The sequence below is a fragment of the Lissotriton vulgaris genome, chromosome 1_1, assembly GCF_964263255.1.
Source record: "Lissotriton vulgaris chromosome 1_1, aLisVul1.2, whole genome shotgun sequence".
Classification (NCBI taxonomy): domain Eukaryota; kingdom Metazoa; phylum Chordata; class Amphibia; order Caudata; family Salamandridae; genus Lissotriton; species Lissotriton vulgaris.
Genome location: NC_141685.1, coordinates 50,523,696 through 50,550,958, shown reverse-complemented (window position 1 = coordinate 50,550,958; position 27,263 = coordinate 50,523,696). Strand labels below are relative to the sequence as shown.

The 27,263-nt window shown below is 46.2% G+C and overlaps 1 protein-coding gene and 1 pseudogene across 1 annotated transcript; both read left to right on the top strand.

Moving 5' to 3' along the window:
- Positions 1-318: 318 nt before the first annotated feature.
- LOC147737200 (uncharacterized) lies at positions 319-3,647 on the top strand. The gene is made up of 2 exons (XM_086919084.1): positions 319-1,597; positions 2,522-3,647. The coding sequence occupies exons 1-2, from the start codon at positions 319-321 to the stop codon at positions 2,638-2,640; spliced, it is 1,398 nt and encodes a 465-aa protein (XP_086775210.1). The 3' UTR covers positions 2,641-3,647.
- Positions 3,648-6,109: 2,462 nt separating this feature from the next.
- LOC147737199 (uncharacterized) lies at positions 6,110-8,194 on the top strand (annotated as a pseudogene).
- The last annotated feature ends 19,069 nt before the right edge of the window (positions 8,195-27,263 follow it).

The following is a 27,263-nucleotide window of genomic DNA, read 5'->3' as shown; positions in this document are numbered from 1 at the left end:
TACTTTTAAAACTCCTAAATCAAATGTGATAAACTAGAATCACTAAATGAGACTAATTAAACAAGAGAAAATTCACCCGGGCATAACTTGGAGAAAATGAATCCATGAGAGGCCTCTTAATCAATACAAGGGGCTCCTCAGTGAAAGTCAATAAGACAAGTTAGATCAGTGCCTTTAAAGGTAGGAAAATGATCTCCAGGTAAAGTTAGTATTAGTTAAATACATATGTTAAGAAGAGCATCTGAAATGTATTTTAGAAGTTAATGCTGAGTTGTAACATAAACAAGTACACAATCAGAAACCAAATTCAGTCTTAAAATGACTTGTATTCAGGAACAAATCCAACTTGGAGAAACAAACAACTTGAATAAGAGCAATGACGGTGAGAACAGCTTTAGTTATCAATCCCACTTCACTAAACATGAGAAAACTAGCACTGGACGAAAACCCTATCAGTGTCCTGAATGCCAAAAAGGCTTCAGTCACAAATCCAACCTTACAAGACATGAAAGAACCCACACTGGGCTTAAACCATATCAGTGCTCTGAATGCTTTAAAAGCTTCAGTCGCAAATACAAACTTACGGTACATGAAAGAACCCATACTGGGCAGAAACCGTATCAGTGCCCAGAATGCTGTAAAAGCTTCAGTAGCAAATTCAATCTCACTTTACATGAAAGAACTCACACTGGACAAAAACCTTATCAGTGCTCTGAATGCTGGAAAAGCTTCAGTCAGAAATCCAGCCTTACTAAACATGAAAAGACCCACACTGGGCATAAACCGTATCAGTGTTCTGAATGCGAAAAAGGTTTCTATCAGAAATCCGGTTTAAATCTACATCAGAGAATCCATACTGGGCTCAAACCGTATCAGTGTTCTGAATGCCAAAAAGGTTTCTATCAGAAATCCAGTTTAACTCTACATCAGAGAATCCATACTGTGCTCAAACCGTATCAGTGCTCTGAATGCCAGAAAAGCTTTAGTCGTAAAATGACTCTCACTCAACATGAGAGAACTCACACTGGGCAGAAACAGTATCAGTGCTCTGAATGCCGGAAAGGATTCAGTCAGAGATGCAGATTAATTGAACACAAGAGAACTCACACTGGACAAAAACCTTACCAGTGCTCTGAATGCTGGAAAAGCTTCAATCGGAAATCCAACCTTACTGTACATGAAAGGACCCACACTGGGCTCAAACCGTATCAGTGCTCTGAGTGCCAAAAAACCTTCAGGCATAGATCCGGTTTAATTGCTCATGAAAGAACACACACTGGACAAAAAACGTATCAGTGCTCTAAGTGCCAAAAAAACTTCAGGCATAGATCCGGTTTAATTGCTCATGAAAGAACCCACACTGGACAAAAAATGTATCAGTGCCCTGAATGCCAGAAAAGTTTCTGTGACAAATCCAGTTTAACTCAACATGAGAGAATCCATACTGGGCTCAAACTGTATCAGTGCTCTGAATGCTGGAAAAGCTTCAGTAAGAAAATATATCTCTCTACACATGAGAGAACTCACACTGGGCAAAAACCTTATCAGTGCTCTGAATGCTGGAAAAGCTTCAGTCAGAAATCCAACCTTACTGTACATGAAAGAACCCACACTGGGTATAAACCTTATCAGTGTTCCACGTGCCCAAAAAGCTTCAGTTTTAGTGGCAGTCTGACTCAACATCAGGTAACTCACACTGGACAAAAACCTTATCAGTGCTCTGAATGCTGTAAAAGCTTCAGTCAGAAATCCCGCCTTACTGTACATAAAATGACCCATACTGGGCATAAACCGTATCAGTGCTCTGAATGCTGTAAAAGCTTCAGTAGTAAATCAGCTCTCTCTCAACACGAGAGCGCTCATACTGGACAAAAACCTTATCAGTGCTCTGAATGCTGGAAAAGCTTCAGTCAGAAAGGCAACCTTACTAAACATGAAAAGACCCACACTGGGCAGAAACCGTATTAGTGTTCTAAATGCCAAAAAGGTTTCTATCAGAAATCCGGTTTAACTCTACATCAGAGAATCCATACTGTGCTCAAACTGTATCAGTGCTCTGAATGCCAGAAAAGCTTTAGTCGTAAAATAACTCTCAGTTAACATGAGAGAACTCACACTGGGCAGAAACAGTATCAGTGCTCTGAATGCCGGAAAGGATTCAGTCAGAGATGCAGATTAATTGAACACAAGAGAACTCACACTGGACAAAAACCTTATCAGTGCTCTGAATGCTGGAAAAGCTTCAATCGGAAATTCAACCTTACTGTACATGAAAGGACCCACACTGGGTTCAAACCGTATCAGTGCTCTGAGTGCCAAAAAAACTTCAGGCATAGATCCGGTTTAATTGCTCATGAAAGAACCCACACTGGACAAAAAACTTATCAGTGCTCTGAGTGCCAGAAAAGGTTCTGTGACAAATCCAGTTTAACTCAACATGAGAGAATCCATACTGGGCTTAAACCGTATCAGTGCTCTGAATGCTGGAAAAGCTTCAGTAAGAAATCCAACCTTACTGTACATGAAAGAACCCACACTGGGTATAAACCGTATCAGTGTTCTGAATGCCAGAAAAGCTTCAGATTGAAAACAACTCTCACTAGACATGAGAGAACTCACACTGGGGAAAAACCTTCTTAGCTCTCTGAATGCTGGAAAAGTTTCAGTCGTAAATCTGGTCTCACTCAACCTGCGAGAACTTACATGTAAAAAACCTCATCATTGTTCTAAATGCCTGGGAAGCGTCTGCTGGAGATTCAGTATCATTCAACAAGAGAGAACAAACAACGAGAAAGAAAATGATCCGTGCTCTCAATGTGACAAAAACTTCAGTTGTAAATGTAACCTTTCTACATAAGCGAGCCAATGTGGGAGAATAAAAGGTGCTCACTGTCAACCCTGAGGAGGAGCTTTCAGCATCGCAAAACATTTACATGAAGCAGCCACAAAAACATCAATCCATTGATTGTCCTTCAAACTGTCTAATGAGAAAAGCACACACCGTAACTATTTGTGGCCTCATTCCATTCAGCGTGTTTCGCTCCCTAAGTGTTTATAAGCAGTGGCACTGACCCACAAAAGCCATGCGATCCTGAACTTTGAGGCCACGCTGCTAGGATCAGGAATGCATGTAACCTCGAAGTGTTTCCAGCCTTAATGAGCCTCACCAGGGGGCTGCAGCAGGAGTCCCTTTGTCGTAGGTCTCGATGGGACCAACATCTGTCCTGTGCCACGTAGAGCTGATCATTGAGAAAAACTAAAGGTGATGGATGAACTGTTAGTTAATCTCGGCAACATCCCGCCACATCATTCTCTAGTCTTTTTGTAACTACAGACAAGGCCAGCCATATGCAAACCATTCTTGGCTCCACCCTAAATAGTCCTAATGACTTCTGTTCCAATGGGACATGGCCTCGTATTAAAAGATCCACACGAGTGGCCTCTTTCTATCTTCTTTTTGTTTCAAATAGAACCTGCTATCACTTTAACCATGCCTCAGGCCTGCTACGTTCCATGCTTTGGCTCTTATCATCAACCTTGAACCATCTCCATAACTTTGAAGCTCCGAAGACTTCGCAGCTGTTGTAACTGCTTGAAGTTTCCCACATTTTGATGGCCGTGGATTCAGGTTCAACTTGATAACCCAACTCTACTCTGTGGGAATTTTGCACTTCAAGCCACTTCTATGCAGCTCGTCACCTTCTGAGACTGATTCAACCAAAAACCTTGCATCAAATTCCAGTGTTAATCATCATCAGAGACTAAACTTATCTTTGTCCTCTCAAGCATAGCTATCGAAGTCAGCTACAATGTTGTAGGTGACTTCCTGCTTGATTCAGTGGATCTGCTTTTTTTTTGTAATTCATTTTCCTTTTTGTTTGGTTTTGACAGTTGTTTTGCTAATTAATAATCCTTAAATCACAGCCCTCCTTTAGATTTTACTTCTGAATAAATATTAAATATTATTTTTGATCTAAACTTGGTTTGAATCTTTTAGTTCCTTGTCTATTTTTAATAAACTGTATTGAAATGTGTGACTTCCACTGTTTTGATTTACCTTCGAGCGCGCCGTAGGCCATACTGCTCAAGCCACGGTACCAAAAGCGAGCTAAGAGCACTTTAGTAGAAGAGAGATTTACCTTTCCTGACCAAAGTTTGGGAAAATCAAAGCAGGCTGACTCCAGAAAGCACACTAAGATTATTTATTTATATATTTATTTAAAAGATTTTATATAGCGCTGCTGGACCTGAGAGTATCATAGCGCTTTACATAAGCAGGTACATTATTACATTATAGTACAATACAGGTATGTTAAGTATCATAAACAGTTTTCGAGAGTACAGGAAAGTTAAAAGCATATAAAGAGGAAAGTGAAAGAAAGAAAAAAGAGTTAGGATGTAAAGGGGTCAAGAGAGGGGAATAGAGGAGATATTGGAAGAGTTGAGCATAGTGATGGGGGGAGAGGGGTAGGGTAAGAGCGATCAGTGATAGCAGGGAGTTGAGCGGGATTCAGGATAGATATAAATTAGGATCCCCAGTGTTTATTGAGGAGAAGTAGTTTGAGTCTCTTTTTGAAGAGGGGGTAGGAGGGGTTGCAGCGAAGGTCTTTGGGAAGAGCGTTCAGATCGTGGGGGCATTGCCTGAGAATGCACAAGATTGGGTCTTTTTATATTTGAGTTTAGGTGGGATAAGGACAAGGGAGTTGGTACTTCTCAAGGTTCTAGTACTCCCTGCTTTATGTAGTTTGCTTGAAAGGTAAGAGGGGGTGTCTTGGTGAAGCACTTTGTGTGTAATGCAGACAATCTTGAATGGGGATCGGCCTTCAATTGGGAGCCAGTTAAGATTTTTGAGGACAGGGGAGATGTGGTCAAATTTTCTACAGTCAGCAATCAGTCTAGCGGCAGAGTTGAGGAAAGATTTAATCGGTGCCAGGTGGGCTTTGGGGGTGCCGGCCAGAGTGGCGTTGCCGTAGTCAATCCTGGATAGGACAAGAGATTGAACAACAATTTTGAAATCGTCAGCAGGAATGAAAGGTTTAATCTTTTTGAGATGGTGCAGTGAGAAGAGAGCACTTTTCGCTGTATTCTTAATGTGGGGGATGAGAGTAAGGTTCTGATCAATACTGATACCAAAGGATTTGATAGAATTGGAGGTGGAGAGGGAGCAATTAAGAGTGTTGATGTCTTTGATCCAAGGTTGGATGGGGAGGGAATTGTGCTTAGGGGTGAAAAGGATGATTTCGGTTTTTTTAGGGTTAAGTTTGAGATGATTAAGATGGAACCAGGCTTGGACTTTCAAAAGAGTGTCATTGAGGTGAAGGATGTCATTGTGGGATTTAATCTTGTAGTATAATTGAGTATCGTCGGCATAGAGGTGGTAACAGATTTTGGCTTGTTTAAGAATGAGAGTGAGGGGTTCCATGAAGAGGTTGAAAGGGTTGGAGAGAGGATAGACCCTTGGGGGACCCCGAGAGTGATAGGTTGGGGTTTGGATAGACAGTGACTAAGCTTGTATGACTCTCTTGTGGCCCGCTCCCCAGATTAAGTCCATAAGAACAGAAACTGAGTCCAATATCCGGAAGAAGTGCCGAGGCAGGTAAACTAGAGGGGTCGAGAAGCAGTATAAATGTATTACCAGCATTTTTGCAACTTCCACTCTACTCATGGGTTGATAGTGGCAGTGAGCCCCAAAACTACAGGGATCAGCTAACATTGGACATCACCTAAGTTGCCCTGTATACGTTCTTTGTTGGTGTGGTAAGTTCACCCCTAAATACCTGAAGATGTCAGGGTGCCACCCCAGTGCTAATTGGGGCAGCGCTTCCTGTTCTAAGTTGTGAGTTTGGGCACGGGATATAAGCTGATTTGGTCCAATTTAGCCTCGGTCCAGAAGCCCTATCAAAATCGTCTAGAACCTCCATCACCTGTGGTAGATACGAATGCACTTTCCTGAGGTACACAAATGCATCATCAGCATACAGTGATATGGCCTCTCAATTTGTCTCACTCGGTATACTGATTGCTGGGTCCTGCGAACGAAACAGGACAGCGAACAGATCCATGGCTAGGGCAAAAGTAATTGACATCAGAGAATCCATACTGTGCTCAAACCGTATCAGTGCTCTGAATGCCAGAAAAGCTTTAGTCGTAAAATGACTCTCACTCAACATGAGAGAACTCACACTGGGCAGAAACAGTATCAGTGCTCTGAATGCCGGAAAGGATTCAGTCAGAGATGCAGATTAATTGAACACAAGAGAACTCACACTGGACAAAAACCTTACCAGTGCTCTGAATGCTGGAAAAGCTTCAATCGGAAATCCAACCTTACTGTACATGAAAGGACCCACACTGGGCTCAAACCGTATCAGTGCTCTGAGTGCCAAAAAACCTTCAGGCATAGATCCGGTTTAATTGCTCATGAAAGAACACACACTGGACAAAAAACGTATCAGTGCTCTAAGTGCCAAAAAAACTTCAGGCATAGATCCGGTTTAATTGCTCATGAAAGAACCCACACTGGACAAAAAATGTATCAGTGCCCTGAATGCCAGAAAAGTTTCTGTGACAAATCCAGTTTAACTCAACATGAGAGAATCCATACTGGGCTCAAACTGTATCAGTGCTTTGAATGCTGGAAAAGCTTCAGTAAGAAAATATATCTCTCTACACATGAGAGAACTCACACTGGGCAAAAACCTTATCAGTGCTCTGAATGCTGGAAAAGCTTCAGTCAGAAATCCAACCTTACTGTACATGAAAGAACCCACACTGGGTATAAACCTTATCAGTGCTCCACGTGCCCAAAAAGCTTCAGTTTTAGTGGCAGTCTGACTCAACATCAGGTAACTCACACTGGACAAAAACCTTATCAGTGCTCTGAATGCTGTAAAAGCTTCAGTCAGAAATCCCGCCTTACTGTACATAAAATGACCCATACTGGGCATAAACCGTATCAGTGCTCTGAATGCTGTAAAAGCTTCAGTAGTAAATCAGCTCTCTCTCAACACGAGAGCGCTCATACTGGACAAAAACCTTATCAGTGCTCTGAATGCTGGAAAAGCTTCAGTCAGAAAGGCAACCTTACTAAACATGAAAAGACCCACACTGGGCAGAAACCGTATTAGTGTTCTAAATGCCAAAAAGGTTTCTATCAGAAATCCGGTTTAACTCTACATCAGAGAATCCATACTGTGCTCAAACTGTATCAGTGCTCTGAATGCCAGAAAAGCTTTAGTCGTAAAATAACTCTCAGTTAACATGAGAGAACTCACACTGGGCAGAAACAGTATCAGTGCTCTGAATGCCGGAAAGGATTCAGTCAGAGATGCAGATTAATTGAACACAAGAGAACTCACACTGGACAAAAACCTTATCAGTGCACTGAATGCTGGAAAAGCTTCAATCGGAAATTCAACCTTACTGTACATGAAAGGACCCACACTGGGCTCAAACCGTATCAGTGCTCTGAGTGCCAAAAAAACTTCAGGCATAGATCCGGTTTAATTGCTCATGAAAGAACCCACACTGGACAAAAAACTTATCAGTGCTCTGAGTGCCAGAAAAGGTTCTGTGACAAATCCAGTTTAACTCAACATGAGAGAATCCATACTGGGCTTAAACCGTATCAGTGCTCTGAATGCTGGAAAAGCTTCAGTAAGAAAATATATCTCTCTACACATGAGAGAACTCACACTGGACAAAAACCTTATCAGTGCTCTGAATGCTGGAAAAGCTTCAGTCAGAAATCCAACCTTACTGTACATGAAAGAACCCACACTGGGTATAAACCGTATCAGTGTTCTGAATGCCAGAAAAGCTTCAGATTGAAAACAACTCTCACTAGACATGAGAGAACTCACACTGGGGAAAAACCTTCTTAGCTCTCTGAATGCTGGAAAAGTTTCAGTCGTAAATCTGGTCTCACTCAACCTGCGAGAACTTACATGTAAAAAACCTCATCATTGTTCTAAATGCCTGGGAAGCGTCTGCTGGAGATTCAGTATCATTCAACAAGAGAGAACAAACAACGAGAAAGAAAATGATCCGTGCTCTCAATGTGACAAAAACTTCAGTTGTAAATGTAACCTTTCTACATAAGCGAGACAATGTGGGAGAATAAAAGGTGCTCACTGTCAACCCTGAGGAGGAGCTTTCAGCATCGCAAAACATTTACATGAAGCAGCCACAAAAACATCAATCCATTGATTGTCCAACAAACTGTCTAATGAGAAAAGCACACACCGTAACTATTTGTGGCCTCATTCCATTCAGCGTGTTTCGCTCCCTAAGTGTTTATAAGCAGTGGCACTGACCCACAAAAGCCATGCGATCCTGAACTTTGAGGCCACGCTGCTAGGATCAGGAATGCATGTAACCTCGAAGTGTTTCCAGCCTTAATGAGCCTCACCAGGGGGCTGCAGCAGGAGTCCCTTTGTCGTAGGTCTCGATGGGACCAACATCTGTCCTGTGCCACGTAGAGCTGATCATTGAGAAAAACTAAAGGTGATGGATGAACTGTTAGTTAATCTCGGCAACATCCCGCCACATCATTCTCTAGTCTTTTTGTAACTACAGACAAGGCCAGCCATATGCAAACCATTCTTGGCTCCACCCTAAATAGTCCTAATGACTTCTGTTCCAATGGGACATGGCCTCGTATTAAAAGATCCACACGAGTGGCCTCTTTCTATCTTCTTTTTGTTTCAAATAGAACCTGCTATCACTTTAACCATGCCTCAGGCCTGCTACGTTCCATGCTTTGGCTCTTATCATCAACCTTGAACCATCTCCATAACTTTGAAGCTCCGAAGACTTCGCAGCTGTTGTAACTGCTTGAAGTTTCCCACATTTTGATGGCCGTGGATTCAGGTTCAACTTGATAACCCAACTCTACTCTGTGGGAATTTTGCACTTCAAGCCACTTCTGTGCAGCTCGTCACCTTCTGAGACTGATTCAACCAAAAACCTTGCATCAAATTCCAGTGTTAATCATCATCAGAGACTAAACTTATCTTTGTCCTCTCGAGCATAGCTATCGAAGTCAGCTACAATGTTGTAGGTGACTTCCTGCTTGATTCAGTGGATCTGCTTTTTTTTTTGTAATTCATTTTCCTTTTTGTTTGGTTTTGACAGTTGTTTTGCTAATTAATAATCCTTAAATCACAGCCCTCCTTTAGATTTTACTTCTGAATAAATATTAAATATTATTTTTGATCTAAACTTGGTTTGAATCTTTTAGTTCCTTGTCTATTTTTAATAAACTGTATTGAAATGTGTGACTTCCACTGTTTTGCTTTACCTTCGAGCGCGCCGTAGGCCATACTGCTCAAGCCACGGTACCAAAAGCGAGCTAAGAGCACTTTAGTAGAAGAGAGATTTACCTTTCCTGACCAAAGTTTGGGAAAAGCAAAGCAGGCTGACTCCAGAAAGCACACTAAGATTATTTATTTATATATTTATTTAAAAGATTTTATATAGCGCTGCTGGACCTGAGAGTATCATAGCGCTTTACATAAGCAGGTACATTATTACATTATAGTACAATACAGGTATGTTAAGTATCATAAACAGTTTTCGAGAGTACAGGAAAGTTAAAAGCATATAAAGAGGAAAGTGAAAGAAAGAAAAAAGAGTTAGGATGTAAAGGGGTCAAGAGAGGGGAATAGAGGAGATATTGGAAGAGTTGAGCATAGTGATGGGGGGAGAGGGGTAGGGTAAGAGCGATCAGTGATAGCAGGGAGTTGAGCGGGATTCAGGATAGATATAAATTAGGATCCCCAGTGTTTATTGAGGAGAAGTAGTTTGAGTCTCTTTTTGAAGAGGGGGTAGGAGGGGTTGCAGCGAAGGTCTTTGGGATGAGCGTTCAGATCGTGGGGGCATTGCCTGAGAATGCACAAGATTGGGTCTTTTTATATTTGAGTTTAGGTGGGATAAGGACAAGGGAGTTGGTACTTCTCAAGGTTCTAGTACTCCCTGCTTTATGTAGTTTGCTTGAAAGGTAAGAGGGGGTGTCTTGGTGAAGCACTTTGTGTGTAATGCAGACAATCTTGAATGGGGATCGGCCTTCAATTGGGAGCCAGTTAAGATTTTTGAGGACAGGGGAGATGTGGTCAAATTTTCTACAGTCAGCAATCAGTCTAGCGGCAGAGTTGAGGAAAGATTTAATCGGTGCCAGGTGGGCTTTGGGGGTGCCGGCCAGAGTGGCGTTGCCGTAGTCAATCCTGGATAGGACAAGAGATTGAACAACAATTTTGAAATCGTCAGCAGGAATGAAAGGTTTAATCTTTTTGAGATGGTGCAGTGAGAAGAGAGCACTTTTCGCTGTATTCTTAATGTGGGGGATGAGAGTAAGGTTCTGATCAATACTGATACCAAGGGATTTGATAGAATTGGAGGTGGAGAGGGAGCAATTAAGAGCGTTGATGTCTTTGATCCAAGGTTGGATGGGGAGGGAATTGTGCTTAGGGGTGAAAAGGATGATTTCGGTTTTTTTAGGATTAAGTTTGAGATGATTAAGATGGAACCAGGCTTGGACTTTCAAAAGAGTGTCATTGAGGTGAAGGATGTCATTGTGGGATTTAATCTTGTAGTATAATTGAGTATCGTCGGCATAGAGGTGGTAACAGATTTTGGCTTGTTTAAGAATGAGAGTGAGGGGTTCCATGAAGAGGTTGAAAGGGTTGGAGAGAGGATAGACCCTTGGGGGACCCCGAGAGTGATAGGTTGGGGTTTGGATAGACAGTGACTAAGCTTGTATGACTCTCTTGTGGCCCGCTCCCCAGATTAAGTCCATAAGAACAGAAACTGAGTCCAATATCCGGAAGAAGTGCCGAGGCAGGTAAACTAGAGGGGTCGAGAAGCAGTATAAATGTATTACCAGCATTTTTGCAACTTCCACTCTACTCATGGGTTGATAGTGGCAGTGAGCCCCAAAACTACAGGGATCAGCTAACATTGGACATCACCTAAGTTGCCCTGTATACGTTCTTTGTTGGTGTGGTAAGTTCACCCCGAAATACCTGAAGATGTCAGGGTGCCACCCCAGTGCTAATTGGGGCAGCACTTCCTGTTCTAAGTTGTGAGTTTGGGCACGGGATATAAGCTTGATTTGGTCCAATTTAGCCTCGGTCCAGAAGCCCTATCAAAATCGTCTAGAACCTCCATCACCTGTGGTAGATACGAATGCACTTTCCTGAGGTACACAAATGCATCATCAGCATACAGTGATATGGCCTCTCAATTTGTCTCACTCGGTATACTGATTGCTGGGTCCTGCGAACGAAACAGGACAGCGAACAGATCCATGGCTAGGGCAAAAGTAATTGACAGCGGGCATCTTTGCTGCATGCTTCAAAAGAAACCGAGATCTCTGCCTGTCCGGATGCGGGCCAGTGGGTTGGTGTAGAGTAGATTTATCCAGTGTAATATTTGTGGGCCTAGTTTCATGCACATCAGCACTTTTGTTAAGTAAAACTACTTCAGGGTGTTGAAGGCCTTCTCTATATCTAGTGAGAGTGCTGTGTATGGAGGCAATTCATGAGGGTTCTCTTCCATCAGCCGCAAGAGGTGCCATAGATTAAGACATTTTTCTCCCAGGTACGAAATCATTCTGGTCTTGGTGCCAATGTAGAGAGGCAAGGGAGCAACCTGTTTGCAAGGACCTTCCTGCAAATCTTGTGGTTGGTGTACAGTGGCCAGTAGGAGCGTAGCTCCAGGGGGTCCCTGTTGGGCTTAGGCAGGGCCAATATCGTAGCCTCCCATAGGGATCCCGGCAATGTGCCCTCCTTTTGGTTCATTTGGAGTAGCTTTGGAGAGAGGGTTGCTCTGTAGGTGAAGTAAAAGTCTACCTGGAACCTGTCCATCCCAGGAGTTTTGTTGCACGCGATCTAGTCAATCATGAAGCCAATTTCCTCAGTAGTCAGGGTTTTGTCTGGTGTATGTCCCTGAAGGGGGTTAAGTCTGGGGATCGATAGTCTATTCAAATGCTCATCTAATTGGGGCGCTTGCACTCCCAACACAGCCTGGTATACAGACGTCTGGTACTACAGGAAAGCCTGATTTATATCTGCTTGTGCATTCAATATCACTCCCACCGGGGATATGCTGGCCTTTCTGGGGGTCTTTGGGGTCAACAACCTTAGTAGCCATGCTAGTATCTGATAGTGTAGTGTTCCTAGTCTGACCACCGCCTCTCTTTACTCCTTTTTGGAGAGGGTTGATTGTGTTCTAGTTTCATGCAGCTACCCCAGATATATTTCCGTTGTTCATATTGTTTGTTCAAGAGAGAGGTTCTGGGCTTGCAAGGCGTGTTTTACACCAAACAAACATCTTGATTCACAGTCATTATGTGAGACCCTAAAGGTATCCCACTCTATCACTGTCGTAGAGGCAGTCCCTTCCTTTGTCTCAAAGATGGCGACATGTGTACCTTCAGTATCACAGAAGACTCAGCCCTGTAGGGCCGGGGCATACAGCCTCCTTTTAGGTACTGGTGCATGTCGTCTGCCTCACTGAATCATCATTTTGAGGTGGTTGTGGTCCAAAAGTGTGTGGCCTAGACATTCAGATCACAAGGCCAAGGAAGCCACAGAGGGATTGCATAGGAGCAAGCAGATTCTGGTGTGCAGTTAGTGTACTGGTGAGAACGAGTATTCTCGTGTACGAGGATTCATCTGTCACCAGATGTTTCACATCTGGCTAAGCACAAGCCAGTCCACAATTGTTTGCGTTCTGCTTGCCCATTTGTAGGCTTGCTATGGAACCTGGCGCCCTGCAGTTTCCCCGGTCCACCGCCAGTCATTACCGGACTGTTTGATGTGGAGGGAGACTCCAGGTGACAGCCTACTCTTTCTGGGTGCTTCACTTCCTGCTAGGGCCATTCACAGCTGCCATCTTGGCTAAGTCAGCGGTCTAGTGTCTCCGCTACTAACCAGGCCGGGCACTATAAAGCCAGCAAATGCCGCGAATGCGCAGCGGACGCGCCGGTGGCACACCAAAGGCAAGCCCATCTGCGCCCGTCCTCGCCTTGACCGGGCCCAGGGCCTGTTCCCCTGGCCATTTAAAAACAACTCCAAGTATAAAAGCACTATCTTACACTAGTCTTCAGATTATGGATCCAAACAACACTAATGACAATAATTATTGCTCCCCTTTCAGCGAGGATGCACTATTTAATTCGCTACTCACCATATGCCCAAATTGTATGTTTAATATAGCGGCAACTAGGTCAGCCCTCCTTCCTAGCACACATATCCCTTTCCCTAAACCAGACTTTATCCATTTTGCACTTATAAATGCTCACTCCCTCCCCAAGCATAATATTGATATACATGAACTTCTGACAAATCAGAATTTGGATTTTTTTATTCTTGACTGAGACGTGGAGTGACTCCTCCTCTGGTCCTGACTTCTGCGCAGCCACCCCTGAAGGTTACTGGCTGCGTATTTAGACAGAACAGAACTTTAAACAAGCATTTGCAATGTAATCAGTCTCACATTTGATGAGTTAGAACTATTGATATAGTAAATGACAATATCTTTTACTCATGTGTTTTTGTTTGGAGTGGAGTGAAAGATGAGAAAAAAATGAAAACAAGAAAAACTTAAAGTGCTTCCTTGACAGACTCCACTTTTAACATACACACATCTGGGAGAAATTACGTGCACAGAAGAAGCAACGCCTGAGATACACAGCAACAGACACTTTAGTTCCTAAGCACCCCACCATTTCCCTCTCACCGCTACTAAAAAGATATTGTAATTGGATTTATATAGCGCTTACTACCACTGACGAGGGGTTGGAAGCAATGTACGGCGAGTAGTTTGTGACTCCGGAACCTAAGTAAGATTCTACCTGTTTTTAACAAGCCCTCGTGTTCACATATAACTATACTATAGAAGTACACAATTAGTGCATTGCATCTGTGCCTTTGGTGTGACAAAGTTTGTTGTGTCTATAAATAAGATTCTCAGGCCTTGATTCCATGTGTTGAGCAGAATGTTGATCCATGTCAAACTTCAGTTTGCACACACATCAGAACTCGTGGCTGGGTGAAGATTATTGGTATTTATTTCTCATTCCAAAAGTAGCTCATCCTGTTTCAATGCGCTCATTGTACAAGCTATAGACAGACAACAAGCAATTGTGACCTTCTTTAGACATATCTCGGGAAGAATAACATTTGGGGCGTTCAATTCACTTAGGAAGTTTGAAGAGTTTCTACGAACCCAACTGATCAGTGTTCAGAGCACCCGCTTCGGAGATCAGTCTGGGAACGATCAGTGATCAGAGCACCCGCTGCGGAGATCAGTCTGGGAACGATCAGTGATCAGAGCACCCGCTGCGGAGATCAGTCTGCGAACGATCAGTGATCAGAGCACCCGCTGCGGAGATCAGTCTGGGAACGATCAGTGATCAGAGCACCCGCTGCGGAGATCAGTCTGGTATCGATCAGTGATCAGAGCACCCGCTGCGGAGATCAGTCTGGTATCGATCAGTGATCAGAGCACCCGCTGCGGAGATCAGTCTGGGAGCGATCAGTGATCAGAGCACCCGCTGCGGAGATCAGTCTGGGAAGGATCAGTGATCAGAGCACCCCCTGCGGAGATCAGTCTGGTATCGATCAGTGATCAGAGCACCCGCTGCGGAGATCAGTCTGGGAACGATCAGTAATCAGAGCACCCACTGCGGAGATCAGTCTGGTATCGATCAGTGATCAGAGCACCCGCTGCGGAGATCATTCTGGTGTCGATCAGTGATCAGAGCACCCGCTGCAGAGATATGTCTGGGGACGATCAGTGATCAGAGCACCCGCTGCGGAGATCAGTCTGGGAGCGATCAGTAATCAGAGCACCCGCTGCGGAGATAAGTCTGGTATCGATCAGTGGGATTTTCATTTAGTGCATTAAATCACTGGTACCAACAAAAGATGAAGTTGTGCAGTCCCAGGCAGTAGAGGCGATCTCCTGGTAAAACCTCCAAGTACTGCGAACCACACAAAACTGTTACCCGCTTCCGGTGGTGTAAAGTAAGAGGACGTTGCCAGACGTCCCTCTCAGACACCCCAACCCCAAATTAAAGAGGGCCCGATACTCCAGAAACTCACAGATATTGCTAGTCCTGCTTACCTTATCAGGTAGTTTTTAGGCACCTAGGAACAGGTAGGCACCAGTAAATCGATAGGTGAAACTAGGAAGTGACATTTCAGGGCAAAAAACAATGATTTGACAATGTTGTACATTAGTCATGAAGTGACATGTACAATGTGTAGAGCATCCTTTGCAGGAGGGACGTGGGCAGGGTCTGCCTGCGTTTTAGAACAGGATATTTTTTGCTCAGAGTGCGGACCAGGGCTATTATGTGGAAAAAGAAACACGTTTTATAATGTGGTGCTTCATGCCCCTGACAAGACCCTTAAGCGCTTTCAGTTAAGTGGTAACATCCCTCATGTGTTTATAATTAAGGCTCCCTGTTTTTTGTTGTTACAGATTTTCTCAGATGAATACACAGAGAAAACCATTTAGTTTCATGCCTGGATTTATTTTTAAATGTGGAAAAAAATGGAAATTATGTTCTTTTTAAGTGCTTTTAAATACTGCCAGCCCCGAAGCAAAAACTGCTACTTTCTGGTGTTATTGCCCAATTCTCTCAGAATACTAAAACCAAGAAGACTACAATTCCAAAAATAAAATATGTGGGGTATGGTTATTCTGCTTTGTTTATGTTGGTCTGCACAGAACAACACCTCAAACCCAATTTGGAGTGTAGAGGAGTTTATGGACCCATGTGGTGACACTTCACACTGGCCACACCCCACCTGACCGCCATTCCAATTCAGTGCAAATAAAACATGTCCCCGACCCGCTGGGCCCACACATATGCATGCAACATTGGGCCTTTTGAGAGAACGCGAGTGTGATTGTGAGGGTCTTCTGAGTGGCGGATGTTTACTTTTAAACCACAGCCTTCCAGAGGTCATGGAGAAATACATATTATTTATTTTTCATGGCCTATTGAATTATTAACAATTTTACAATGAAAAACATGTGAAAATTGGCATTTAACGTCCGGAGAGACAAGTCATGTGAGTTGTCTACTGGTTCAGTAGAATGACAGTCCATTTGCTTCAGCCAGGCGTGCCATAACAAGTGTCACTCTGGATTCTGGGACTTGTAGTTTGTTTTATTATAATAACTACGATTGCATAATAAATGCTGGACAGCAGGTACCAGAGCTCTTGGGTTTCTACTCTCCACGCTCAAGTATGTTTTCTAGACTAGGTTTGTTTTCTTCAGTTCTGGCACTTTCAATGGGCCTTTTAATGACGACTTAACATGACTGCAGAATGCAAAGGCAAACCAGTTTATACTGTTGCCCACTCCCCAGAAGTTTCTATATTTTACAAAGTATTCCTGAATAACCTCTAGTATGTCGCACACCAGAGTCCAGATAAACAAAATATGTCCCCTTTCTTTAAAAACATGTATTAATCCTGAAGCACGTGTGTGCTGTGTTAACGGGTTAAAAACACACACCACAATCATTAAGTTATTAACCAACATGTCACGTCTTGCAAAATGATGTGTAGACTTGATGCATAGTAAGCTATAAGTTAAAGCAGGAGAATACAGGCTTCTGCTGTATGCTATGGCGCCCACAAGAGGTTCATCAAGAACTAGCAAGCATTAGCAAAACCATCTGACATGAGTGAGGTGGGTGACCTTCGCCTGCACAGTGCAGATGGGGTTTGTCCTTATATTAGGTACATATGAGGTGATGTAAGGGGCTCGGAGGCTGGAGCTAGCTCCCCGGGTGTTTTCCTCGCCCTGCCTGGGCCATCTCCCAGCCCCGCTCTGGGTGCAGATAGAGTTACTTCTATGTCTGGAACTTTTTCCTTTGGGGTCCCTCGATGCTCCTCACCAGGCCGGCTTCGGTGAAGATTCACCCGCTTGACTTTCGGCGAGCTCCTGGTCAAATTTTGGAAGTAGTATCTCTGGAGCTTTTCAGCGGGCCGAACCTGGACGGCTGACCGGGTCGCGGTTGAGGGTCGCCGGCTTGGCTGGTCAGGTCGGCCCACTTATGGAGGTTTTTTTTTCAAAGTTGTGCAAAGTTCCTAAACTTTCCAAAAAAGAGAGTCCAAATTATCCAAAACTTGCTCCAAAGGTCTCGAAGCTCCAAGATGGTCCTTAAAAGTTTGGTACTTCAGTTTCCACAATTCACGTAGACTAAACCCTTACAGATGCACTCAAGGCTTGGGATTCTTGGTGACGATGGTCCAGGTGAACTCTTAACCTGTAGATTTCAGGGAAGTCCACTATTTAGTCCTTTTGAAGCTAGTTAGATCCACAGGGTCTCCAAGAGCCCCTTGATGTAGTAGAGGGCTGGCCAGCGCTGTGGTCATCGTTTACTGGTATTCTCCAAGAGCCCTTTGATGCAGTAGTGGTCCCCTGGCCAGCGTTGTGGTCATTGTTTACTGGTATTCTCCAAGAGCCCCTTGATGCAGTAGAGGCCAGGCTGGCCAGCGCTGTGTTCATTGTTTACTGGTATTCTCCAGGGGCCCCTTGATGCAGTAGAGGCCAGGCTGGCCATCGCTGTGGTCATCGTTTACTGGTATTCTCCAGGGGCCCCTTGATGCAGTAGAGGCCAGGCTGGCCAGCGCTGTGGTCATTGTTTACTGGTATTCTCCAGGGGACCCTTGATGCAGTAGAGGCCAGGCTGGCCAGCCCTGTGGTCATCGTTTACTGGTATTCTCCAACAGCCCCTTGATGTACTAGAGACATTCTGGCCAGCGCTGTGGTCATTGTTTACTGGTATTCTCCAAGAGCCCCTTGATGCAGTAGAGGCCAGGCTGGCCAGTGCTGTGGTCGTCGTTTACTGGTATTCTCCAAGAGCCCCTTGATGCAGTAGAGGCCAGGCTGGCCAGCGCTGTGTTCATTGTTTACTGGTATTCTCCAGGGGCCCCTTGATGCAGTAGAGGCCAGGCTGGCCATCGCTGTGGTCATCGTTTACTGGTATTCTCCAGGGGCCCCTTGATGCAGTAGAGGCCAGGCTGGCCAGCGCTGTGGTCGTCGTTTACTGGTATTCTCCAGGGGCCCCTTGATGCAGTAGAGGCCAGGCTGGCCAGCGCTGTGGTCATTGTTTACTGGTATTCTCCAGGGGCCCCTTGATACAGTAGAGGCCAGGCTGGCCAGCGCTGTGGTAATTGTTTACTGGTATTCTCCAACAGCCCCTTGATGTACTAGAGACATTCTGGCCAGCGCTGTGGTCATCGTTTACTGGTATTCTCCAGGGGCCCCTTGATGCAGTAGAGGCCAGGATGGCCAGTGCTGTGGTCGTCGTTTACTGGTATTCTCCAGGGGCCCCTTGATGCAGTAGAGGCCAGGCTGGCCAGCGCTGTGGTCGTCGTTTACTGGTATTCTCCAGGGGCCCCTTGATGCAGTAGAGGCCAGGCTGGCCATCGCTGTGGTCATCGTTTACTGGTATTCTCCAAGAGCCCCTTGATGCAGTAGAGGCCAGGCTGGCCAGCGCTGTGGTAATTGTTTACTGGTATTCTCCAACAGCCCCTTGATGTACTAGAGACATTCTGGCCAGCGCTGTGGTCATCGTTTACTGGTATTCTCCAAGAGTCCCTTGATGCAGTAGAGGCCAGGATGGCCAGTGCTGTGGTCGTCGTTTACTGGTATTCTCCAGGGGCCCCTTGATGCAGTAGAGGCCAGGCTGGCCAGCGCTGTGGTCGTCGTTTACTGGTATTCTCCAGGGGCCCCTTGATGCAGTAGAGGCCAGGCTGGCCATCGCTGTGGTCATCGTTTACTGGTATTCTCCAAGAGCCCCTTGATGCAGTAGAGGCCAGGCTGGCCAGCGCTGTGTTCATCGTTTACTGGTATTCTCCAGGGGCCCCTTGATGCAGTAGAGGCCAGGCTGGCCAGCGCTGTGTTCATCGTTTACTGGTATTCTCCAGGGGCCCCTTGATGCAGTAGAGGCCAGGCTGGCCAGCGCTGTGGTCGTCGTTTACTGGTATTCTCCAGGGGCCCCTTGATGCAGTAGAGGCCAGGCTGGCCAGCACTGTGGTCATCGTTTACTGGTATTCTCCAAGAGCCCCTTGATGCAGTAGAGGCCAATCTGGCCAGCGCTGTGGTCATTGTTTACTGGTATTCTCCAGGGGCCCCTTGATGCAGTAGAGGCCAGGCTGGCCAGTGCTGTGGTCGTCGTTTACTGGTATTCTCCAGGGGCCCCTTGATGTACTAGAGACAGTCTGGCCAGCGCTGTGGTCATTGTTTACTGGTATTCTCCAAGAGCCCCTTGATGCAGTAGAGGCCAGGCTGGCCAGCGCTGTGGTCATTGTTTACTGGTATTCTCCATGAGCCCCTTGATGCAGTAGAGGCCAGGCTGGCCAGCGCTGTGTTCATTGTTTACTGGTATTCTCCAGGGGCCCCTTGATGCAGTAGAGGCCAGGCTGGCCAGCGCTGTGTTCATTGTTTACTGGTATTCTCCAGGGGCCCCTTGACAAACTACACTGCGGGTCTGGTTGCTCCAGACTTGCTCTCGCTCCTGTAAAAAGGAGCACCCACTCTGACCTTGCTGGTCCGAGTAAGAAGCCTTTTTCATCTTCTGCGTGGCTTGCATTAGCCAAGGCCTGTTTGCTCCGATCAAGTTGCCGACACCACCAACAGCGAGAAGCCTACGTGGGACAGCTCGTGACCTACTCCTGGACGTCCTCGACCCCCGGTGTCCACGTGGCTGCAGAGAAAAGCTACACCTCAACGCCTGTTTGCACCCGACATCGCCTGGTTCGAATCTGCTTCCACGGTAGTCACTGGCTAGTGACTTTGAACATTGTCCCCTCTGCTTTCAGGTCTTCACATCTTCAGATCCACCCTTGGATCCACCGGAACTCTTCACCTCGAGCCGGCTGCAGCATCTTCAGCTCCAAGCACCATCGACCAGCATGACGAAACCCGACACTACTTCGACCCTGTGCACCCGCTTCCTGTGGGTGAGGTAACTCAGCTCCGCCGGTGTTCCTACACTGGTACACACCTCTAGGGCCTGTGTCTCAAGTTTCAGCTTTCTAGGTCACTCGGAAGGTTCCGAACTATCTAACTTTGTACTTTTTACGCACCATCGACTTTACATTGGAAAGTGCGTGCACTTTGAACACTGCACCCGAGTCCCGCGGGCCTTTCCCGACTTAATCATTGCTAGTCTCGAATAGCTCCAGCGATTCCCAAGGCCCTAGGCCTGTTCCCTTTCCATTTGGTATCTCTTATACCACTTATTTAGTATTTGGTTTAGGTGGCCCCTAGGGCACATCCATATTGTGCAACTTTTGTGTATTTTAAACTGTCTTGTGATTTAACGCTTGTGCTTCTGTGCTCATAAAGAGTCCAGGGGATTTTGTAGTTAATAAATCTAAATATATATTTTCAATATATATCTGTGTGGTATCCCTTTCATTTGGTATTCAAGGGGGTGTGTATGGTAATACAGCTGGCTTCACATGCCTTTCAGAGTTTAGCCTAAGACTGCTTTGTCCACGTTACCACTAGGATAACTGGTCTATAAGGTTGACTTACAACCAATCATCATAAGGGTTGCTTGGCATGGTACAAAGTGATCACTAGAATTAGTGAGCATTATATACCAGGCCAACTTCTCACATTGGTGGGCAGCGGATTGGGATCTGAGCTTGCTGTTGTTTTACCATTGCAATCTTTGAGATTATCATTTGAAAGATCACACAGGTACCTGTTAGGTACATATAAAACAAGACTAGTGTACTTAAGTTCTACTGAACTTAGTTGTTGTAGAGGAAAGGGAGTAGCACACCCTGACTACAACTACTAGATAGGTTTAGTAGGTAAACACCAGTGTAGGTAGATTGCAACACATCCACCCACACTAGAGCAATGTCTGGAGCAGAGGGGTCCAGTGGACTTACTCCTGTTGAGAGTGACCCTCCAAGGGCACCATCCAACTTTGCTATTTTTTCCTTTAAGGAATTAAGACAGCTTTGTGTCTTAAGGGGTCTGAGGACAGGGCCTTCCCCTACCACAGACCACCTAAGAGAGATCTTAGACCAGTCTGAGACTCTAAAGACCTCTAAGGCAGACCCCAAAGGGAATGCTGAAGGAGGCACTCCTACAGAGGAGGACACTGCAGAGAACCCTGTCCCTATCATCCTAGTAGATGAGGAAGTTCCCATCACTGGAGCTCCTCAGGTAGATGAGGAGGAGGAAGAAGAAGAAGAGACAGAAGGGGGGAGCAGTGCGTCAGATGATTACAGAAATAGTCAGGTGCTGGTCAATAGACTGAACCAGGCTAACTTAAGCCTATTTGGGACTGAATCAGGTAACAACCCATTCAGACCCCCAGGTGGACTTAACCAGAAGCCTAGGAGAAGAAGGACTCACTCAGGTGACTCTAACAACTCCCATGCTTCTAGAGGTTCTCATGGTCACTCCAGAAGGGAGATGACTAGCCATCAGAGAAGGGAACATGAGGCCAAGATGAGAGAGGCTGAATTGAGGATCCAGAGACAAGAGTTAGAGGTTGCCCTGGCCCAAGAGAAACTTGCTAGAGCAAGACAGCCTAGAGAGAGTGGATTAAGATCCACTGGTGGCAGCACTATCCAGAAGGATAAAGACAGGTCCTTTGATACAAGAAACCTGAGTAAGATTGTGCCCCCCAACAAAGCTGGGGATGATATCCACAAATGGATGACTGCACTTGAGAGAGCCTGCATGGTACAGCAGATCCCTCAGGAGCAGTGGGCAGCAATCTTGTGGCTCTCCGTTGAAGGTAGAGGCAGAGACAGACTCCTCACAGTTAGTGATGGGGATTCTAGAAACTACATGGTCCTGAAGAGTGCTCTGATTGATGGGTTAGGCTTAACCACTGAACAGTACAGGTTAATGTTCAGAGACACCCAGAAGACACAGACTCAGGACTGGTCTGAATTTGTTGAATGTGCCACTAAGGCTCTGGAGGGTTGGTTGCTGGGAAGTAAGGTTACTGACTATACAGGATTGTATAATTTAATTATGAGAGAGCAAATCTTAAGTAATTGTCAAAATCAGCTTCTACATCAGCACCTGGTTGACTCTGATCTGACCTCCCCACAAGAATTGGGTAGGAGGGAAGAAAAATGGGTCAGAACCAGGATCAGGCCTAAGAACCAGGGTGGTGACCAAAAGAAAGAGACTACCAAGCCTCAAGAGAAGGGTGGGGATAAAAGTAAGGAAAAGACTTCCCCAGGGCTCCAAAACTCCAAGAATGGGGGTGGGTCCCAAGACACTTCTACAACCCAGAAAAAGCCTTATTGTCATACCTGTAAACAGGTGGGGCATTACAAAACAGATAGCTGTTGTCCCAAGAATGGCAATAAAGAGAATATACCTCCAGGTAAGGCTCCAACACCTCCTGTCACTGTTAGCAGTGGTCCCCCAGGTGGTGGGAGCACCCCCAAGAATTTGGGTGGGTTTACTTTTGGAGGACAGGTGGACTCTGGCCTATCCAGGTCCCCTAACTCAGATACTCTTGTCTATGAGACTGGCATGGGGTTTGCAAATTTCACTGCTTGCCCAAACACTTTGAGCAAGTATAGACAGGAGCCCCTCACCAATGGTTTGAAAGTTGAGGCCTACAGAGACACAGGGGCAAGCATCACCATGGTGGCTGAATGTCTAGTCCCCTCAAGGCAACTTTTACCTGATGCCAGATATCAGGTGACAAACATTGATGGCATAGAAACCAATCATCCCATGGCAGTAGTCAATCTTAGCTGGGGAGGTGTCACTGGCCCCAAGAGAGTGGCAGTGCCAGCAAACTTGCCTGTAGATTGCCTACTGGGTAATGATTTGGAAATCTCAGCCTGGGCTGAGGTTGAACAGCAAACCCATTCTAGAATGGTAAATCTCCATGGAAAGGTTAGTGGGGCTGTGATGGCTACAGCCCCAACCCAAGATGTCCTTCCTGAAAAGGTTGGTAGGGCTGAGCAAACCTCAGCCCCATCTTTAGCTAACTTCCCTCCTGAAAAGATAAGCAGAGCTGTGATGATAACAGCACATACCCAAACTGAGTCTCCTCCTGAAAAGGTTGGTGGGGCTGTGATGGCCACAGCCCATACTCAAACTGATACATGGGTAGTGAAGCCTGCAATGATGGATCACTCCACCCAAACAGAGAGCATTGAGGAGGAAGAGAAATCTCCCTCCCACCAGACTTTAGGAAAGGATCAGCCTCCTCAGGGAACTGATCTTACCCCTGATGAAGGAACTGTCCTAGAGGTTGTTAGGCCTGGCCTGACAGAGCCTCTGATGGCAGTGGACCCTTCTCAGGTGGGACCCAGTCTGGAGCAGGTAACCTGCCCCTCTCTACCTTGCCTTACTCAGCCCAGGGCTGCAGAGGACAAGAAGGACAGTGAGCCCCAAAGGGCCCCCTGTCAAATAAAGCACCCCCATCCACAGATTAGTGGCACCAAAACTAGTAGCCCTAGTGAGGTGAAAACTTTAAAAACTCCTGAGGGAGGCCCCTTAAAAGTAGTTAGGGACCTCCCACAGATGGATTCTGTTGGGCACAGCCAAACCTGGGACCCCAAGGCCCCAAACCTGACCTGTCCCTCCAGTAAGCCAAACAAAGGGACCCAGCCTCCAGCTTTAGGTAGCCAGAGGTTGACCCTGAGAGCACAGTGCAACTCAGTCAAAGAAAGAAAGGCACACATGGTGGAGAGTGATTGGAGGAAGTTGAGTCCTACAGAGGAATCTCACTTCAGTACTCCATCCCCACACCAGCCTTTAACTTTGCAAAGAAACACCACAGGTAGAGATTCCCTATGGTGGACACCCTCAGATACCCTTAGGGTGAGGGATTGCTTAGTGGACCATGACACAGGGGGTAACCAAGCCAGAGCTGGTACTTCCTTATATGGCCACTTAGGCAATATAGGCTTACCTGGACAAGGATAGCCTTATCTCCTTTCGTTTGGGGGGGGGGTTATGTAGGAAGGTGGATATCTGACTATGGTTACCCCCAAACTTTTTGCCTGGTGTTTTAGCTGGTTTTTGACATAGTTGCAAAAGGGATTACCCTTTTGCAAAATAAAAAAAGGTAATCCCTTTTGCACCCATTGGAAGGCCACACTGCAGAGCAGAACGATTGCGAAACCCACCCTCCTTGCATCGGCTGAGTACTCCCGCCGCCGTGCTTACATCCCAGCCGGCCGCCGAGAGGAGGACTCGGCTACCCAGACCACCCTGCGGCGGCGCAGACCTTTGCTGTCATCATCGGCGCCTGGAGGCGCGCTAAAGGTCAGCGTCCCCCGGCCAGGCGGTGTAATCCCTTTTGCACCCATTGGAAGGCCACACTGCAGAGCAGAACGATTGCGAAACCCACCCTCCTTGCATTGGCTGAGTACTCCCGCCGCTGTGCTTACATCCCAGCCGGCCGCCGAGAGGAGGACTCGGCTACCCAGACCACCCTGCGGCAGCGCAGACCTTTGCTGTCATCATCGGCGCCTGGAGGCGCGATAAAGGTCAGCGTCCCCCGGCCAGGCGGTGTAATCCCTTTTGCACCCATTGGAAGGCCACACTGCAGAGCAGAACGATTGCGAAACCCACCCTCCTTGCATTGGCTGAGTACTCCCGCCGCCGTGCTTACATCCCAGCCGGCCGCCGAGAGGAGGACTCGACTACCCAGACCACCCTGCGGCGGCGCAGACCTTTGCTGTCATCATCGGCGCCTGGAGGCGCGATAAAGGTCAGCGTCCCCCGCAACGCGGGACGCCGGGCGAAGCCCGGGCCAAGGGCGGGCCCGTTTAAGCCCGTTCAAGACTGGGCAGGACTGGACTGGGCCACGGTATTTTCCTTCATTCTTTCACCCTGTTACTCCTACCTGTGATCCCCTGTTTGATATTTGATATTGTATGGACCTGCACTTATCACCAATCTTGTTGTACTCTGCGCAACAATGATTAAGAGCACCAGAAGTAAAAAGACTCCTAAAGTAACTGATATAACTGGCCCTATAGACTTATTCATCACTAAGACCCATGAGGTCATAGATAAAAGCATACACATCCTAGAACGTAGGGTATCACATGAACTGGAGGTTGCAAGAAGATCGTCTATGGGGCCCCTGGCCTCTGCACAAACTCCTATCCAACAGGGTCCAATTATCCCACTGTTTAAGCAAGCTGATAATACTAACGTAATAATACACACGGTCCCAAACATTGTGGATCTATCCGCTACCCAACTTTCATTAGGGTCCAACTACAGTGAGGACTTGGAAAAAACACCAGATTTACAACTTTCCCATAATCATGTGGATATCTCAGACCCCAACTCTACGGGCAAGCGGGAGGGTGCCATAGCTAAGAGGCAAAATACAGAGATGACCCCACATGAGACCACATTAGCTCCGCACAACATCACGACCTCCCTCAATCCAACTAGTGCCACAATTCTGTTAGATCAACCGATCCCTACCAACAGTAGTGCTGATTGTATTTTGACCTCTCAAGATGCTGGTCTCCGAGAGTTGACAGAGGACCAGGGCCTCGAGGGTGGCATACAGAAACCATGCACCGCATGTGTAACACTACATGATTTCATCATAAAAAGTATGGGGGTGTTGCTAAAACGCCATCTGCAACCTATGGAAAAGAGCATTATGATCATCGAGAAACAATTAGCTAAACTAAATACCCCAGTTTTCACGCAGAAATCATTAGGCACACCTGCCAAGGGCCCGGGGACTTCTAAAGACACAAATAAACCGGCCCAACCTCCATCTTTACCAGTCACCCGACCGAAGCCTCTGCCGCTCGAAAGAGTCGCAAACACCGAAACCTTAAAAAACGACAGGCAAATCAAACAAAATACCTCAAAACCCGCCCTAACAGAGGGGAATGGAAAATCAAAAGGCACCATTGATAACCCCCAAAAAACTCCGGCTCCTGGGGAGCCAAACAGCCAAGCAGTGAAGCAGAAGGACACCCCACAGACAACACAAAAAGCCCAACCATCCCAGCCACAGGCCAATGAGAGGAAAGGCGCTAGGTATAGGCGTCCGATACATCTGCCGCCTGAGGCAACCCCATACACTGTCATACTCACTGGGGTTACCGAGCTGGCAGAGGGTACAGACGAACCCCCATGGTCACTGCGTAACAAGGTACTGCAGTGGTTGAGCCAAAACAGACCTCTCCATCCATCTATTCATAGCAGAATCATTTCAATGAGAAGTGTTTTGGATTGGCGATACCAAAAAAAGTTTGCAGGGCGACTGCATCATACTCAACTGTGAGGACCCTGCTAAAGCTGATTATATTTCTTCATGGCCAGCTTTGGAGAAAAGGGGGGGGGGGTCGACGTACAGCGTCTCTCCTTCTTTTACCCACCTCTAAATACTTTTAATTATGATGACTCTACTAGCTGGGAGGAAGTCCAGGACTGGCCTTGGACACAGGTGGGGCACTACAACAGAAATAGAAATAGGAATAGCAATAATCACTGGAATAGAGGGTGGGATGCTCGTCCCTGGTTACCCAGAAGAGAAAATCTAAATCCTGACTATTGGAGGGGGGCCCCCACAAGGAATAGGTACGACTGTTTAGACATGGTCGATTGACCAATAATGACAACAAACGGGAATGGTAATAACTTAGGCATCCCAGATGAGACCCACAAAAATGATCACCAGACTCCCAACGCTAATATCCTGCCATTAGGGAACTTACCCGATCCCCTAATAGGGGAAGCACTGCTATTAGCTAAGCAATCATCAGACCACTTAATTAAGGTCATAAAAGGGGAAGGTTCCGTAGTCCAAGAGAAATTTAATGATGGGTCTATACCCACAAGCCTGCGGGACATCACACAAACCCAAAGGGAAGTAGAACATAGCTTAGAGGGCGCTGAGAGGCTAATTCCTGAGACACTGGCAGCAGAAGCCAGTCCACCTAAATCCAATCTAAAAATAACTTCCTGGAATATCGCAGGGCTAAATAATAAATCAAGGGACCAGTCATTCTTAACCTTTATGGAAATACAGGATATAATTTGTTTACAGGAGTGCTGGGATCAGGAGGAGACCCACATTGAGGGCTTTAGTACTTTCTATATCCCGTCGATACAGGGTAATCGAGGCAGAGGGTCGGGGGGTTTGTGTATTTTTGCCTCCAATCTGTGTAACACAAAACTGACCACACACGTGGCGAGTGGACCCAAAGTAGGTGCAGCTAGATCACTACAAGGACTTATGG

Coding starts and splice junctions, on each gene's coding strand:
- LOC147737200 (XM_086919084.1), top strand. CDS start 319: ATGACTTGTATTCAGGAACAAATCCAACTTGGAGAAACAAACAACTTG. Junction 1,598..2,521: donor GAAATCCAACCTTACTGTAC/ATGAAAGAACCC, acceptor ACCTTACTGTAC/ATGAAAGAACCCACACTGGG.